Source organism: Trachemys scripta, chromosome 3 (assembly GCF_013100865.1).
Source record: "Trachemys scripta elegans isolate TJP31775 chromosome 3, CAS_Tse_1.0, whole genome shotgun sequence".
Taxonomy (NCBI): Eukaryota; Metazoa; Chordata; order Testudines; family Emydidae; genus Trachemys; species Trachemys scripta.
The window spans coordinates 44334817-44348551 of record NC_048300.1 but is presented as its reverse complement, the minus strand read 5'-3'; the positions used below and the strand labels follow the sequence as shown (position 1 = coordinate 44348551).

At 47.9% G+C, this 13735-nt stretch overlaps 1 protein-coding gene across 1 annotated transcript in view; it reads left to right on the top strand.

Annotated features, from left to right (window-relative positions):
* The window catches only part of VASH2 (vasohibin 2), a 58747-nt gene that overhangs the window by 42984 nt on the left and 2028 nt on the right, over window positions 1-13735 (top strand). The window contains exons 6-7 of the mRNA XM_034764585.1: window positions 1792-2173; window positions 7164-7279. Of these exons, the coding sequence (XP_034620476.1) occupies window positions 1792-2173; window positions 7164-7279 (498 nt within the window). The remainder of the gene's footprint in view (window positions 1-1791; window positions 2174-7163; window positions 7280-13735) is intronic.

Below are 13735 nucleotides of genomic sequence, written 5' to 3'. Positions count from 1 at the left end.
TGCTTTTTTGCTTCAGTGAGCCCTGGCCATGGTAATGGCCCTGAGGGAAGGGAGCTTAGAATAGTGGAATTTGAAATAGAAACTGCTCTGGGGTTAAACTAGCCCTTAGCAGCCCCTGAGGCCGGGGGAGAGTCCTTCCTTCGGCTGCATCGAGTGGCTCTCTCTGATGCAGGTGAAGATCTGGCCCTTTGACTTGAGGGGAGGCCATTTTACTCTGAGGGCAAAGGGCCTGCTTTTCTATTTCATACTGGCTTCACGCTGGTCTGATTCCGTTGACCTTAAAGAGTTACTCTTGACTCACGCTGATGTGACTGAGAGCAGAACCAGGCCTAAAGGGTCTAATTTTAGTGCCTCCATTCTAGTCCCTCCTTCTCACCCTTCAGCAAAGATAATTTGATTGGTATGCTGCGGCTGACCATATCTGTGCCCCTTGCATCTGTAACCCAATGGTGGGTGGGTGTTATGCTGTGCTGATATGCAGAGAATATGAGTTGTTCTAGCCTACAGCTAAAGCTCAAGCTGTAGCAGCTCATATGTTTAGCTCTGGAGGTCCCTGATCCAGTCCCCAGTGTGACAGCCAAGAGGGCAGTTGTCGCACACTTGGCATTCCAGACACACATGGAGTAGGGTAGGCATTTAGTGTCAGCTGTTGGTGTTGGTGAGGTGATGGAAGAAACAAAAAAGCATGAACAATATCACCTCCCTACCCAGCTGAGTGGGACTTGCTGGGTTCTTTGGTTAGGTTTGCTTGTGATGCTTAACAAGAAATGAAGAAGCCAGGTATTCAGAAGGCCCAACCCGTCTGTCCTAATATGCAGAGGGAGACTTGCCTGCACAAGGATGTCAGGATCATTTCTGTTTCCCCTTTAAGACCACATCTTGTCCAATCTCCTAGCTGGCAAAGGATGGCTGGATTTGGCTCCCACTGGAACCAACCAGCACCAGTCCTGAATCTGTAGGGAGCCACTCCAGAAATGATCATACAGAGGTGGCACTAGCAGGGGTTGAGGAAATGATCTAGATAACTACACGTAGCTTCCCTGTGGAGTACTGTATTATGCTGCTGTAAGGCAGCTCTCTTCTGGAGACTTCTCAAGGTGTATTTGGAATGGCTGATCACCATAACATGGTCAGGTTAAAAGATGGCTACTCTTGGTCATCTCTTTGTACCAGTGTCTGGAGTGAATCCTTTTTTTTAACCCAGCTGCTCTTGTTTTATGCATTTAATGGGATATCTGAGGACAAAAACACTCACATGGCACTGATTGTCAGAAAGAAGGTGAGTTTATAAACTGGAGGAATAAAAACCTCTTCAAATGAGACCTATGGCGTGGGATCTTTTGTAGCATCTGAAGGCTGTGGAGATGTGGAAAACTCTGAGCTGCAGCCAGCTCCAAAATGGAACCAGAGGAAGGTCCTTGGGAGTGCAGAACTGAGGAACTCTGCACTGTTATTAGCTGAAGGAACGAATGCTGGGGGCATGCGCTAGTTTTCCTGCATACTGATCTGGCTTAGCCTTTTTTACAGGCATGGTCAGGGTACTGGGAGTCAGGCCCCTTCCTGGCTCTGCTACTGACTTGGTGCGTGACCTGGGGCAAATGACATAAGCTTTCTGTGCCTCATCCACCAATAGTAAAATGGGTATTATAACACCTACCTTCCCGGGGCATTGTGGGAGTGAATGTTTTTGTAAAGGAGTCTGAGCCCCTCCGGTGGAAGGTGCAAGAGGACTTACAACAATATTTGCTTTACAACCTTTGGTCAGAGTTGCCTTAACACAATGCATATCAGATACTTAACCAATGGGCAGCCTTCCATGGAACGATTCCCAATCAGCTTTAAAACCCACTTCTCAGGAAACTATTTTCATCATGTGGTGCTTGGGATTTACTGCAATGGCCGGTACGGGTCACTGGGCATGAGCAGAAGATCAGATCTGATGGACAAACCTTTGACCTATCGAACTCTGACCGATCTCGTCTTTGAATTTGAAGATTCCTATAAAAAGTATCTACATTCAGTCAAAAAAGTAAAAATCGGATTATACGTCCCACATGAGCCACACAGCTTTCAGCCCATTGAGTGGAAGCAGCTGGTCCTCAATGTAGCAAAGATGATGCGGACGGACATAAGGAAGGAGCTGGAGAAATATGCCAGGGATATGAGAATGAAGGTAGGTGCATGCCTTGGGAGTCTGGGTCTGATTTCGTTCACACTGGAGTAAATTGGGAGTAATTCTGTTGATGTTAATGGAGTTACGCCAGAGTAAAACCAGTCTGAGATTAGAATCTGACCTGGTGTGTCCATCTAATCTGTCCCTCTGTGTGTTTCTCCTCAACTGTGTGTTGCATGTTTTCAAGTCCTTTTCTGTCACTTTTTATTTGTAGGATCTCTCCCTCCTCACCTGACATTTGTGGCACAGAACTTCTCCTAGTTATAAGGGGTAAATATCCAGTCTGCTGTTAGCAAATAGCTTGCTGAGTCTTGAGCTTGGAAGAAAATCACTGAGCAGAGCTAGTGACTCTCTGGTGTCTGGAGAGCCATGTGCATGCTCCAGTTGTTGGCCCGGATTCTCTGCTGCACCGACTTGCTGCTTGGGACAGCAAAGAGGTAGTCCCAGGCTGTCAGGGAACCAGTTCTGGTTCCCTGATTCACTGCCCAGCCCTGTTGCATGTTACAGCAGCCTCAGAGCTGCTGTAACATGCACCTGCTGACAGTGGTCTCCAAGGGACCAGCTGCCAGCTGAGTATAACCAAGGGCAGCATACTCTGGCTGTGCGTCCTCTTCTGCAGTAGGAGTTGTGGGGAGGGAAGTGTAGGAACCAGCTATTCCAGCTCTTCCCCCACTGAGGATTCCTCAGAAGAGGAATTAGGATTATATTCCAACCTCTTTGTGCTGACAAAGTCCTAACTGCCTTCCAGCCTGTCCTCACCTGTCGAGGGAGTGAGCCCTGTTGTGTGTTGGGGGGCGGAGTGGGGAATTTCATTGTGGAAGGGACATGGTGAAGGCTCTGCGGAAGGCAGTTCTGTTGTTTCAGTGTTTCTCAAACTGTGGTCGTTGCTTGTGTAGGGAAAGCCCCTGGTGGACCGGGCTGGTTTGTTTACCTGCCTCGTCCGCAGGTCTGGCCGATCGTGGCTCCCACTGGCCGCGGTTCGCTGCTCCAGACCAATGGGAACTGCTGGAAGCGGTGTGGGCCGAGGGACATACTGGCCGCCACTGCCTACAGCGGCGAACCGCGGCCAGTGGGAGCCGTGATCGGCCAGACCTGTGGACGGGGCAGGTATACAAACTGGCCCGGTCCGCCAGGGGCTTTCCCTACACAAGCAGTGACCCCAGTTTGAGGAAACACTGTGTTATTTCCTCTGAGTCGTTGGGTTAAAGTATCACCTCCTGTGCCTAACTAGGCCAACAGGGTATTAGTTTGCAGTGGCCTCCTGTGGCACAGAAAAGTCTGCCAAGAGGTGCACTGTTTTCTGTATCCAATTAGAGACCTGAAATTAAGTCTGTAGATGAGTTATATGTAAAGTACTATAGCTGTCTCCAGGGTCTCACGAGCATGTGCTGTCTCAGGTGAACAAATTCTCCTCAGCAGAGGACTAGAACTGGCTTACCCCTTCACTGCATCTGGTTTGGAAGTTCTGCTAGAGTCCTCCCTTTCACTGATGGCAGCAGGATTGGTTCTCTGGTTTAGAATCAGCAACAGATTAATTTTTCTTTGTTATTGTTTAATCCTTAGACTGCTGGCACTTCACCGTTGGAGAGTCAGATTGAAAAGCTTAGAGGACACTTGCAGATAAAGGTCTGCGGTTGCCAAAGAGTTGAGAATATGACTCCCTTTCTGGTTGGAGATCCTGAATATGCTTCAGTGACAGCTGGGGGGTGAAGAGCAGGTTTCAGTTGCAGTGAAATTGGATTTGATGTCTCTCCAGCCATCTGTCGGCAGTTAGGGTAAAGCAGGTGCAGTCATGAAGTGTAGGGCTGCTTCCCTTTTCCGAGAGATATGTGGCATCATTTGTAAGTTCCTTCACGTGCCACTTCTGACTTTTTGTCTGGGCAGAGAGTACTACTTACATGTGACTTGGTCTTACAGAGCCTGCCTCTACCGTTTCAGTTTGTGCACAGGCACTGGATAGCACAATGGAAAATGGGTGGTAAATCTGCCTGAACAGAGACTTCCATGTGCTGCTGCTACAACCCCCTCTCCTGCCACTGTCAAGGTACACGTGTGGAGGATGGGATGTGGGTCTGAAGTGACTGTCCTCATCCTGGCTTCTGTCCTCGAGCACTTTCCTCACCCAGATCATTCACCTCGAGTTAATGCCAGTGAGCTGTGCAGAGCACAGTTATGATTCCAAGAAGGCAGTGGAAGGGGAGGCCCTGCCTTCCTGAATGTAAATCTGATCGCATCTGGCTTGTCTGCAGGTCAGTCGGACAATGGAACCGATTCATGCTGGGGGTTATTCTTTGGAGTTACCCCAGGGGGGAGTTTGGCCTATTGTTAGTGTCTGAGATTGTCTGGCTTATTTTGAAACCTTACAGCTTAACTTGTGTCATTGGCCAAAAACTCTGGGAGTTGGCAGGTAAGCATTTGTGCTGTCCTACAGCAATACTGCAAAGTTCTACATTGGCGCCCAGCCCAATTCTAGCTGATGGGACTGTCAGGGCAGTTTATTTGCATTAAGCCTTTTAAACCTCAGAGGATATTGTAAGATACTGAATGTTGGTTTTTAACAGATAATCAAGGGCCAGAACCTGCTTGCTTTACTTCCACGAGGAGTCCCATTGAAACCAGTGCTGATTGCACAGTGGAGTCAGTGGGGCTCCTTGCAAGAGTAAGGACCAGCAGGATTCATCCCCTAAATGTAAAGTCTCCAAACGTGCCTGCATGACGGAAGGGGAGAAAACGAAAAGAGGTTGCAAGAATTGGAGCAAGACCTGTGTGAGAGACCACATCCCTTGTTCAGTGTGGAATGTACAGTTTGGTATGTGCAGATCTCACTCCATGCACATCTTTGTCTTCATAATAAGGTCTTGTATAGCAGTTTTCGTTTGTAGCTCTGTGTTTTACGAAGGAGGCAAGCACCATCATCCCCATTTTATAGAGCTCAATGTTGTTCATCCACACTTTCCTATGAAGCTCCTCCATTTAAAAAAGGGGGGGAAATGTAACAATTAGGCCAAGGCAAGGTTTGTGGAATTTTTAGCTTGAGTGAATGTAGTGCTTATGCAAGCAAGGGGCTAACAGTGCAGGTCTCGGCAATATATAGTATTTGCAGGTGTCACAAAAGCTCGCACGTACAGCTTTGCCAGTGGACCCCCCCATGCCAACCTGCAGCACCCTGCTCTTCCACTCTCTCTGGTGGCTTATGCTGTGCACAAATAAGAGTCCAAATACACTAGGGAAATGATCTCTTGTTGACAGTGGGTTTTCTCAAGTCAGCTGAGACCAGTGTAGTTAAGGCCCCACTGTTTTCCTTCCTTTTACGGACAGAATGTGGTGTCTAGTGCGCACTAGCAGGTTTCCCTGTGATGATGGAGAAAAGATTTGTCCCCATCAACTCCAGTTAACAGGTTTGTTGACAATAGGTCATTTGCCTAGTGTCCATCGGACCCAAATGCAGGAAGAAATACCAGATAGATTTCCATGCAGGACCAAAGAACTAGGGAGCCATATTCTTCTCTGTTCCACAGATGTAAATCTGGAGGAACTCACTGACTATTCTGGATCAACACTGATGTAACTGAGAACAGAATGTTTCCCAGGGTCTCCAGATGTAGAAAACAAGTGTACTGTGACCCTGCACTTCTGAAACCCACACTAAATCTTTCTAGTGTTCATGTTCAAACATGGGGCGAGATGAACTGCTGCACTTCGAGTCAGTCTCACTGTGATCACTCACTATGCCATGGGGATGAATGGAGTGTAATCTGCCACAGTAGAACCACTATGATTTATGCCAGCTGAGGAACTGGTCCACTATTTTTTGCCTAATCTTTAAAAGATGGCTATTCCTTATGGGATTTTTTAGATAGGGAGAAGAATTAGATCCATTATTCTCTATCAGACTGGAGTAAATCAGAAGTTACTCCACTGAAGTTGGTAGAATTAATGTGGTATAAAACTGTGCTAAGTGAGATGAAAATCAGGCCCAATGATGGTATGAAAGCCTTAGGCTGAAGTTATATTCTAATTTTAGTGTAACACATTTAATTGCATATGGAATTAGAATGATTTCAGCCTTCTATTCCACATTTTTAATACCAGATAGAATGCTAGTATCTGAAGTATATTCTGATCAAATAAGCAAGCATAGATTATTTTTATTGCATATATGCATTGAGCTCTGACATTGGACCCAGCCCTTGTGCAGAAGATGGAAAGACATAGTCCTTACCTTGAGTGTTACAATTTCAAAGCCCTCATCCTGTGAAGACTTCAGCACATGCATATTTTGAGTAGCCTCATTGGGTGAAATCCTACTTCCATTGAAGTCAATGGCAAAACTCCCATTTGTTTCCAGGGGGGGGTCAGGATTTCACCCATGGACTTCCCTGGGGCTATTCATAAGGTGTAAAGTTATGCACATGCTGTCTTTTGCAAGATCAGGTCCTTAAAATAAAGTGGTGTGAATGTAGTGCTGATGAAAGTCATCAGCCTAGAGGAACTCTACCCAGATGTGTGAATGGACAAGGGATGAGGAAGAAGGCCCCCTGATTGCAGAGAATCCAGCTGACAGCCCTTGAGACTCAAGTTTTGTATTCATCCATAGAACAGTTCCAGGAACCGTTTTGGCTGTGCAAGCTTCCTTTCATGCTGCTACCACAATGTGCCTTACTGAGTTGAGGGCAACCACCCCTAAGGGGACAGGGTAATTTGTTTGCCGTCCCATGATCTCTCTGCTGAGACTGCTGACTAGAAGGCCAGTTGTGGTGATGGTTTTTGTATCTGGAAACTGGATTGAGGCCACCAACTAATTTCACGACAGGGTACTGATGATAGCTTTCAGTCCTTCCCAGCCTGGGCAGGATTCAAATAAATCTTGAGACTACAGGCTCTGTGTCCCATCTCTGATCTCCAGTATTATCACAGGGTCTTTTTTTTTTTTTTTTAAATGTTGAATAGGCCTCTTTATTCAGTGCCTCTCTTCCCTTCCTCCTTCCAGATTCTAAAACCCTTAAGTGCCCACTCTCCAATCAAAGAGAGATCACGAGGCAAGTCACTGTCCCCTCGCCGAAGGCAAGTCAGCCCTCAGAGACGGGTGTGCAGAAGAGACAAATCGTGAGTATTTCTGCTTTGCTACCGCTCATGTGTTCTTTTTGAGCTGATGCCCCATTCGTTGTTGGATCAGAAACTCAGCGTAAGGACACAGTGAAGCCAAACTATGGATTTGGAGGAATATTGGGATTCATCCGCCATAGCAGTTTCTCTATTTGTGTATGCTACAGATATTCTGGTTAACTCTCTGGCTCTAGCTGTCAGTGCTAATAGCATGGTGGTATTGTGCATGGTCTTTACGCGGTCTCTTAAAACAGAGCTGCTGGAGGGACAGAGTTTGTATTGTGGGCTCTATACTGCTAGAAGCTAATGGAAATTCTCATAGAGGTCAAGTGGTAAGGGTCTGTGCTTTTGGAGTCAGAGGATGTGAGTTCTAGCCATGTTGTTGTTGGAGTGAAGTTCTCAAAGGCCATGCTGTGCAGCAAAATGACACCTATGAAGTACCTATGTGGCCACAAATTAGTCACTATTTATGATGAGCACTTTATAAGTAAGTTTCCAGAGGGACTGTTGGTCTAATTCTTTGTTAGCAGCTAAGAAAGAAGTTAGACTGACTTTCTAAATCTATTTTAATGCGGGGAGCAGCTGATGATTTAACAGCAGGTTTACATTTTACACATAAATTAATATTCTATCTGCATCATTATACTTTGGGCCCATCAGCAGGGGCTCCAGTCCTCATTTAGTGCCTGGATAATTATAGTAGTTAAAGGCCCTGCCACTCCAGGCACTTTCCCTACCCATATACTCCTTGAGGGATATTTTCATCTTTGGGTTTCTAACACGGCTACCGCAGTTGTTCGAATGGCACAGATGTTCATTCTGGAGAGGAGTGTCAATGTTGCTGGCTTTACAAAGAAGCCTCAGGCTTTCTGAGAGCCAACTGCTGAGCAAGCGTCAGCTGCACAGCAACCTGCTCCCTTCTTATTGCTTAATGTATGTAAAATGAAAGGACCAGTGAAATAAAAGTAGTCTAGCTTTGACCCACTGGAGTCATGTGGTGACTCCATGGGCTGCAGTGTCTGCATTTCCATGTGAAACACGCACACCTGCCCGGGACCCTACTCTTGCACGGTGTTCTTTGTGCTCCATCTCTAATGGTATTACATATAGTAAAATAAAGCCTCGGACTGTGTAATGACTTGTAACTAGACAGCAGAGCTGATTAGAGCAGGCAATTGAGACTCCTTGCATGAGATTTCATTCCTGCTCTGGCCCCACTAACTGGTGGCATAAAGGAGGGGCTCTGAAGTTCTGAATCCAGCTATGGGGAGGATTCCCTCAGCACAGGAACAGGGAAAGACAGCTGGAAGACTGCCTTCTGAGCCTCCCCTCGCTCCCCAAGCGCTGCCTATGGGGAATGCAGCAGGAGGCTGTGTATTGGGGACTGGGCTGCAGCATGTAGTGCTGTAGAGATTCCAGACAGTGCTGTGGTCCCCCAGGGCAGAGCGGACTTAGGGCATTGTCTTCACTTTAACATAGTTGTGTAGTCGCGGCATATAAAAACCCCACCTCCATGAGGGGAATAGCTCCCAGTTCTGTAGCACTGTCTACACTGGCACTTTACAGTGCTGAAACTTGCAGCACTCGGGGGGGGTGTTTTTTCATACCCCCGAGCAAGAAAGTTGCTGCGCTGTAAAGTGGCAGTGTAGACAAGGCCTTAGACCGATTCCATGGGAGAAAGAGGAGAAGAAAAGTCGCCAACTGTGATTAGGTTTGGAATGTCTTTATTTACATAGTAACTTTGGATGTTTAGCCTATTGATCTGAAGTCCGCCAGTAGCCTGCAGCTGCCATACCACGAAGGAATGGAATGTAGATTAACTGGACATACTATATGAGGAAAACCTCAAGAGCTGTATGTGCGCACACGGTGGCCTTCCTAAATCTGTGTGCAGTCTACCTGGGCCTTTCCACAAGGACCAAGCTGCAAGGGTTGATCTTGAACAGAGGCACCTTTCCACCATCGGAGAAAGAGAATTTCAAAAATGTTAAATGTGGATTCCTAAATCCATATTCAAGCACCTAACTATGTCCTGCTTTTCAGAGGTGCACAGTACTCGCTGCTGCTCATTGACTTCTAGGGGAGTTGCAGCCGCTCCTTTGGAAAGCAGGCCTCTTAGTAAAGATGCCTGGACATGCCTGGTTTAGGTAAAGGTTGAAGAAGCTGCTGTTAAATGATGCTCCTTCCCATCATTATACAGTCTGTTTACACTAGAATGTGATTCACTGTAGTCACCAGGAGCCAGATTTTCAAAGGTGTTTAGGTGCCTAAAGATGAAGATAGGCACGTAGTGGAATTTTCAAAAGCACCTCGACTGCTATCCTACTGATGCCTATCTGTCTTTAGGCACCTAAATATTTTAGTATCTGGCCTGTGGAGACTGACTTTGCTCTCATTTACACTGGGGTAAATCAGGAGTAACTAAGCCAGTGGAGTTACATTGGTGTAAAACTGATGTGAGTGAGCAGAATCCGGGCCTTGTTTTAAAACCACACTAACCCCTAGGACACTGACTGACTCGCAGTTATGGTAGCTTGGGCACTGGCCACATTCCTCTTTTCAGCCAAGCCATTGTGGAACTGCCCTGCAGATGGTTCTGATGCTGTAGATAGCCTCTTGTTGGGAGACCATCCCTTCCAATTCCAGGAGCCCCTTGCTTTCTGAGCCTGCTCCCCTCTGTGGCCAAACGACTCGTGGTTCCTGCCTAGTGTAACTGGAGCTATCAGACTTGAGATGGGAGGGAAGCGAAGGGGCAAAGAGGTGAGTTTAGTGCCACTTAGAAAGTGACTTGGGAGGACTGATGTGTGTATGCTGGTCCTGTAGGGTTAAGAGGTTTCCAAAGGTTAATTAATGCAGGGAAGGAAATACATAAAGGAAACTTGTGCACTCCCCCCTCTTTTAGCTGGGAAGAACGTAGCTGTTTTGAGATGGCCTCAAATTTATTCATCTAGCAAAAAAAGATGTTTAGGCACCTGTGCTCCTAACCAAACAGTGAACAGCTAGCGAGTGGATATGGGCATTGTACATCTTATCTCTTTATGAATCTCTTATTTGCATGCTCTAATTATAGCCAATTACTGAGTAGAGAGGCCCTTCATGCCACACAATACCCATCCTAGGTTGAGCTACATTATTAGCTGGTAGAGACTGAATAAGATCCTGGCATTCGCTGGAGAGGGTTCACCTGCTGATGGCAAGCTGTTATTACAGACTGCTCTTTGTCGACAATAAAATTATATAGGCCCCTCCTGGGAAGAGACTCAGTGTACTGAAGCTGAAATGTTTTCACTACAGCATTTTCCTGAGCTCAAGAGCTGATGTGTGACCTTCTGTTTCTAGGGGGATTATATACATCCCAGAGGCACTGTAGCCTCACAATTGAATAGATGTGGGGTTGGGGGAAGGAGGGCCAGACCTGTGGGGTTGCTGCCCCCTCTGCAGGGATGGGGATGCTCTGCCCTGCGTGCGGCTGGGTGGCTGCTCCAGGTCCCGTCTCTCCGAGCTCTAGCCCCACCGCTGGTGGAAGTAGTATCCCAGACCCCTCTCCTACCTCTGGGCTCCTGGCCTGCTGGGTTGCCTCAGGCCCAATTAAATGAATGCAGTGGCAGTAGCAGTGGGATCTGGGCCCTGCAGGGGCAGGAATGAAACCTGAGTGGTGCTGTGACCCCATGTGCCAGGTCACAACATCACTCGGTCAAATTTGGCCCAGCAGCCATTCTGTCATGACAGAAGAGTGGTTGGGCCAAACCTAAGTGGCCCTTTGCAGTGCACCCAGTGCACATTCATTAATCCTGATTTTTGTGAGTTAAATTGCACCCATAGGTTCCTGCTAGAGCTGCCCCATATCTACCCAACCTTTCACCTGCATGCTAGTGCTTAATAAGCCCACATTGTGTGTGCAATGCTGTGGATGCACCAATGGAGGGAGTGTTCTGAAATGTTGGCTCCTATTACATTGTTAGGTTCAGGCCTTTCACAAGGACAGGGTACCTCCAGCCCAGTGTAAACACATCCAAATAGAATAGCTTCAGTTCCTTCCATTGTTCATTACAGTTTAATGAGTTTTGTATTTTCCTAAAAGAGCAGAATGCTAATCCAGGCTTTCAGAAGATAATCTTGAGTTAATTCTGTGCATCTACTATAGTTACAAGTGAAATACAATAGGGATAGATTAATCCATGAAAACGTCTAATTAGACAATCTAGCTGGATGGAGCCATGCAGAAGAATCTCCCCCATTACTTAGTTTTGCACTGAAAACCTCTCAAACGGGAGAGTTATTTCAGATTAATTTTTAGTTTTATTTAAATTAGAGCTTAATCCTGCAGCCACTTACTATTGGATATACAGCTTGCTACAGTGGAGGCCAAGCACTATGCCAGGCACTGTTTGCAGGATCAGGCCTTTGTAGTCTGATTCGCATCTCATTTTCACTGGCATAAATCTAGAGTAGCTCCACTGAAATCAATGGAGTTATACCAGTGTAATACTGATATATAAGGAGAGAATCAGGTAGGGCTACCATATGTCCGGATTTCCCCGGACATGTCCGGCTTTTCGGTCTATAAATAGCTGTCGGGGGGGGGGGAGGGGTTAAAAATCTAAAAAATGTCCGGGATTCCCCCCCGGTCGGCTATTTATAGATAGAAAAGCGGCAGCCAATTGCCGCTGGGCACCCAAAGCCCCTTCCCTGCTCCCCCCATCCCCTGCAGCCTTACCATGCTGTCCCGCCTTACCATGCTGTCTTTCCCCTCCCCTGAACGCTCCGCCCCCCTGCTCCTCCCCCTCCGCGGCTTCCCGCGAATCAGATCTTCGCGGGAAGTCTGAAAAGAAGCAGGGGCAAGCGGGAGGCAGCAGCAGGTAAGCTGGGGCGGGAGGAGGAGAGCTCCGGGGAGGCACGGCCCTGGCCGAGCGGCTCCCTCCGGCCCGGGCCGACCCCCGGCCTGGCTCGGGCCCCAGCACCCCGGCCTGGCTCGGGCCCCAGCACCCCGGCCCGGCTCGGGCCCCAGCAGCGCCAGCCGAGCACCTCTGGCCCAGCCCCAAGCCCCGCAACCCCAGCCGGAGCGCAGCCCGATTCCTGGGCTCTTTAAAGCCGGCCCTGGTCAGGGGACAGGGAGGGGGGGTTGGATGGGTTGGGAGTTGGGGGGGGGGGGCTGGCAGGGGGGCAAGGGTGTGGAGAGGGGTTGGGACAGTCAGGGACAGGTAGCGGGGGGGGTTAGATGGGTCTGGGGTTTTGGGGGGGCTGTCAGGAGGCAGGGGTGTGGAGAGGGGTCGAGGCAGGCAGGTAGCAAGGGAGGTTGGATGGGTCAGGAGTTCTGGGGGTCCTGGGGGCGGGGAGCAGTTAGATAGGGCATGGGAGTCCCCGGGGGTCTGTCTGGGGGTGGGGATGTGAATATGGGGTGGGGGTGTGCATAAGGGTCGGGGCAGTCAGGGGACAGGTAGGGTCATAGGGCGTTCTCAGGAGGGGGCAGTCAGGACAAGAAGCAGGGCGGCTTAGATAAGCGGTGGGATCCTAGGGGGCAGTTAGTGGCAGGGGTCCCAGGAGGGGGCAGTCAGGGGACAAGGAGTGGGGAGGGTTGGGGGTTCTGAGGGGGGCAATCAGGGGGTGGGAAGTGGGAGGGAGTGGATGGGGGTGGGGCTAGAGCGGGGCTCCTCCCCCCCCCCAGTGTCCTCTTTTTTGCTTGTAGAAATATGGTAACTCTAAATCAGGCCCATATTCAGTTTAAAGCTACACAGTGGTACGTACATATTTAATTATACATTTAAATAAAAAGCTATATGTTGTTGTTTTTTATCCTTTTGGAAAATTTTACAAGGATAAAGCAAAAAATCCTTTAAATTGTAAGGTGTTGCCTTAGCACATGATGGTCCCTTGTTTGGTTCTGTTCTTTCTGCTCAACCCAAAGCAGAGGGGCTGGTAATTCTGATTCATCTGTATGAAACTGGAAACAAGTGCTTCATTTTTAATCTGGGGAAGAGTTAGGGACTGGATGTAATGCAAGAGTCAGCACCAGTAACTGTGCTGCTAAATGTCAGCTCACAAAATATATTGTCTTCTCAGCTAATATTACGTGAAATTTTAAATGCATGTTAGGTGAGTGTAATAACGTGCATCTCTAGTGAGACTGACTTTGATTAGACGTTGACAGGAAAACTGTAGTAGTTTTAGTGCTGTTCTAGAAGCCTAGAGATTGATGTACTTCATTAGGATATACAAGGAGACTTTAAAGCAGTATTTTAAAATACCTGAAGATATTTCACAATCAGTATGAACTCAGGAGCTGGTTCGTGCCTGTGGCTGCCATTTTAGTCACAATTCCAACAGGAAATGCAGCCTGATGGACATGTTAGGCCAGGAAGATCAGAGCTGCTCAGACAGTATTTATATAGCACAGTTACAAGGCCTGATTGTATCCCCATAATCCACATGGAAGGGCCCCTCAGTGCAAGTCACTCC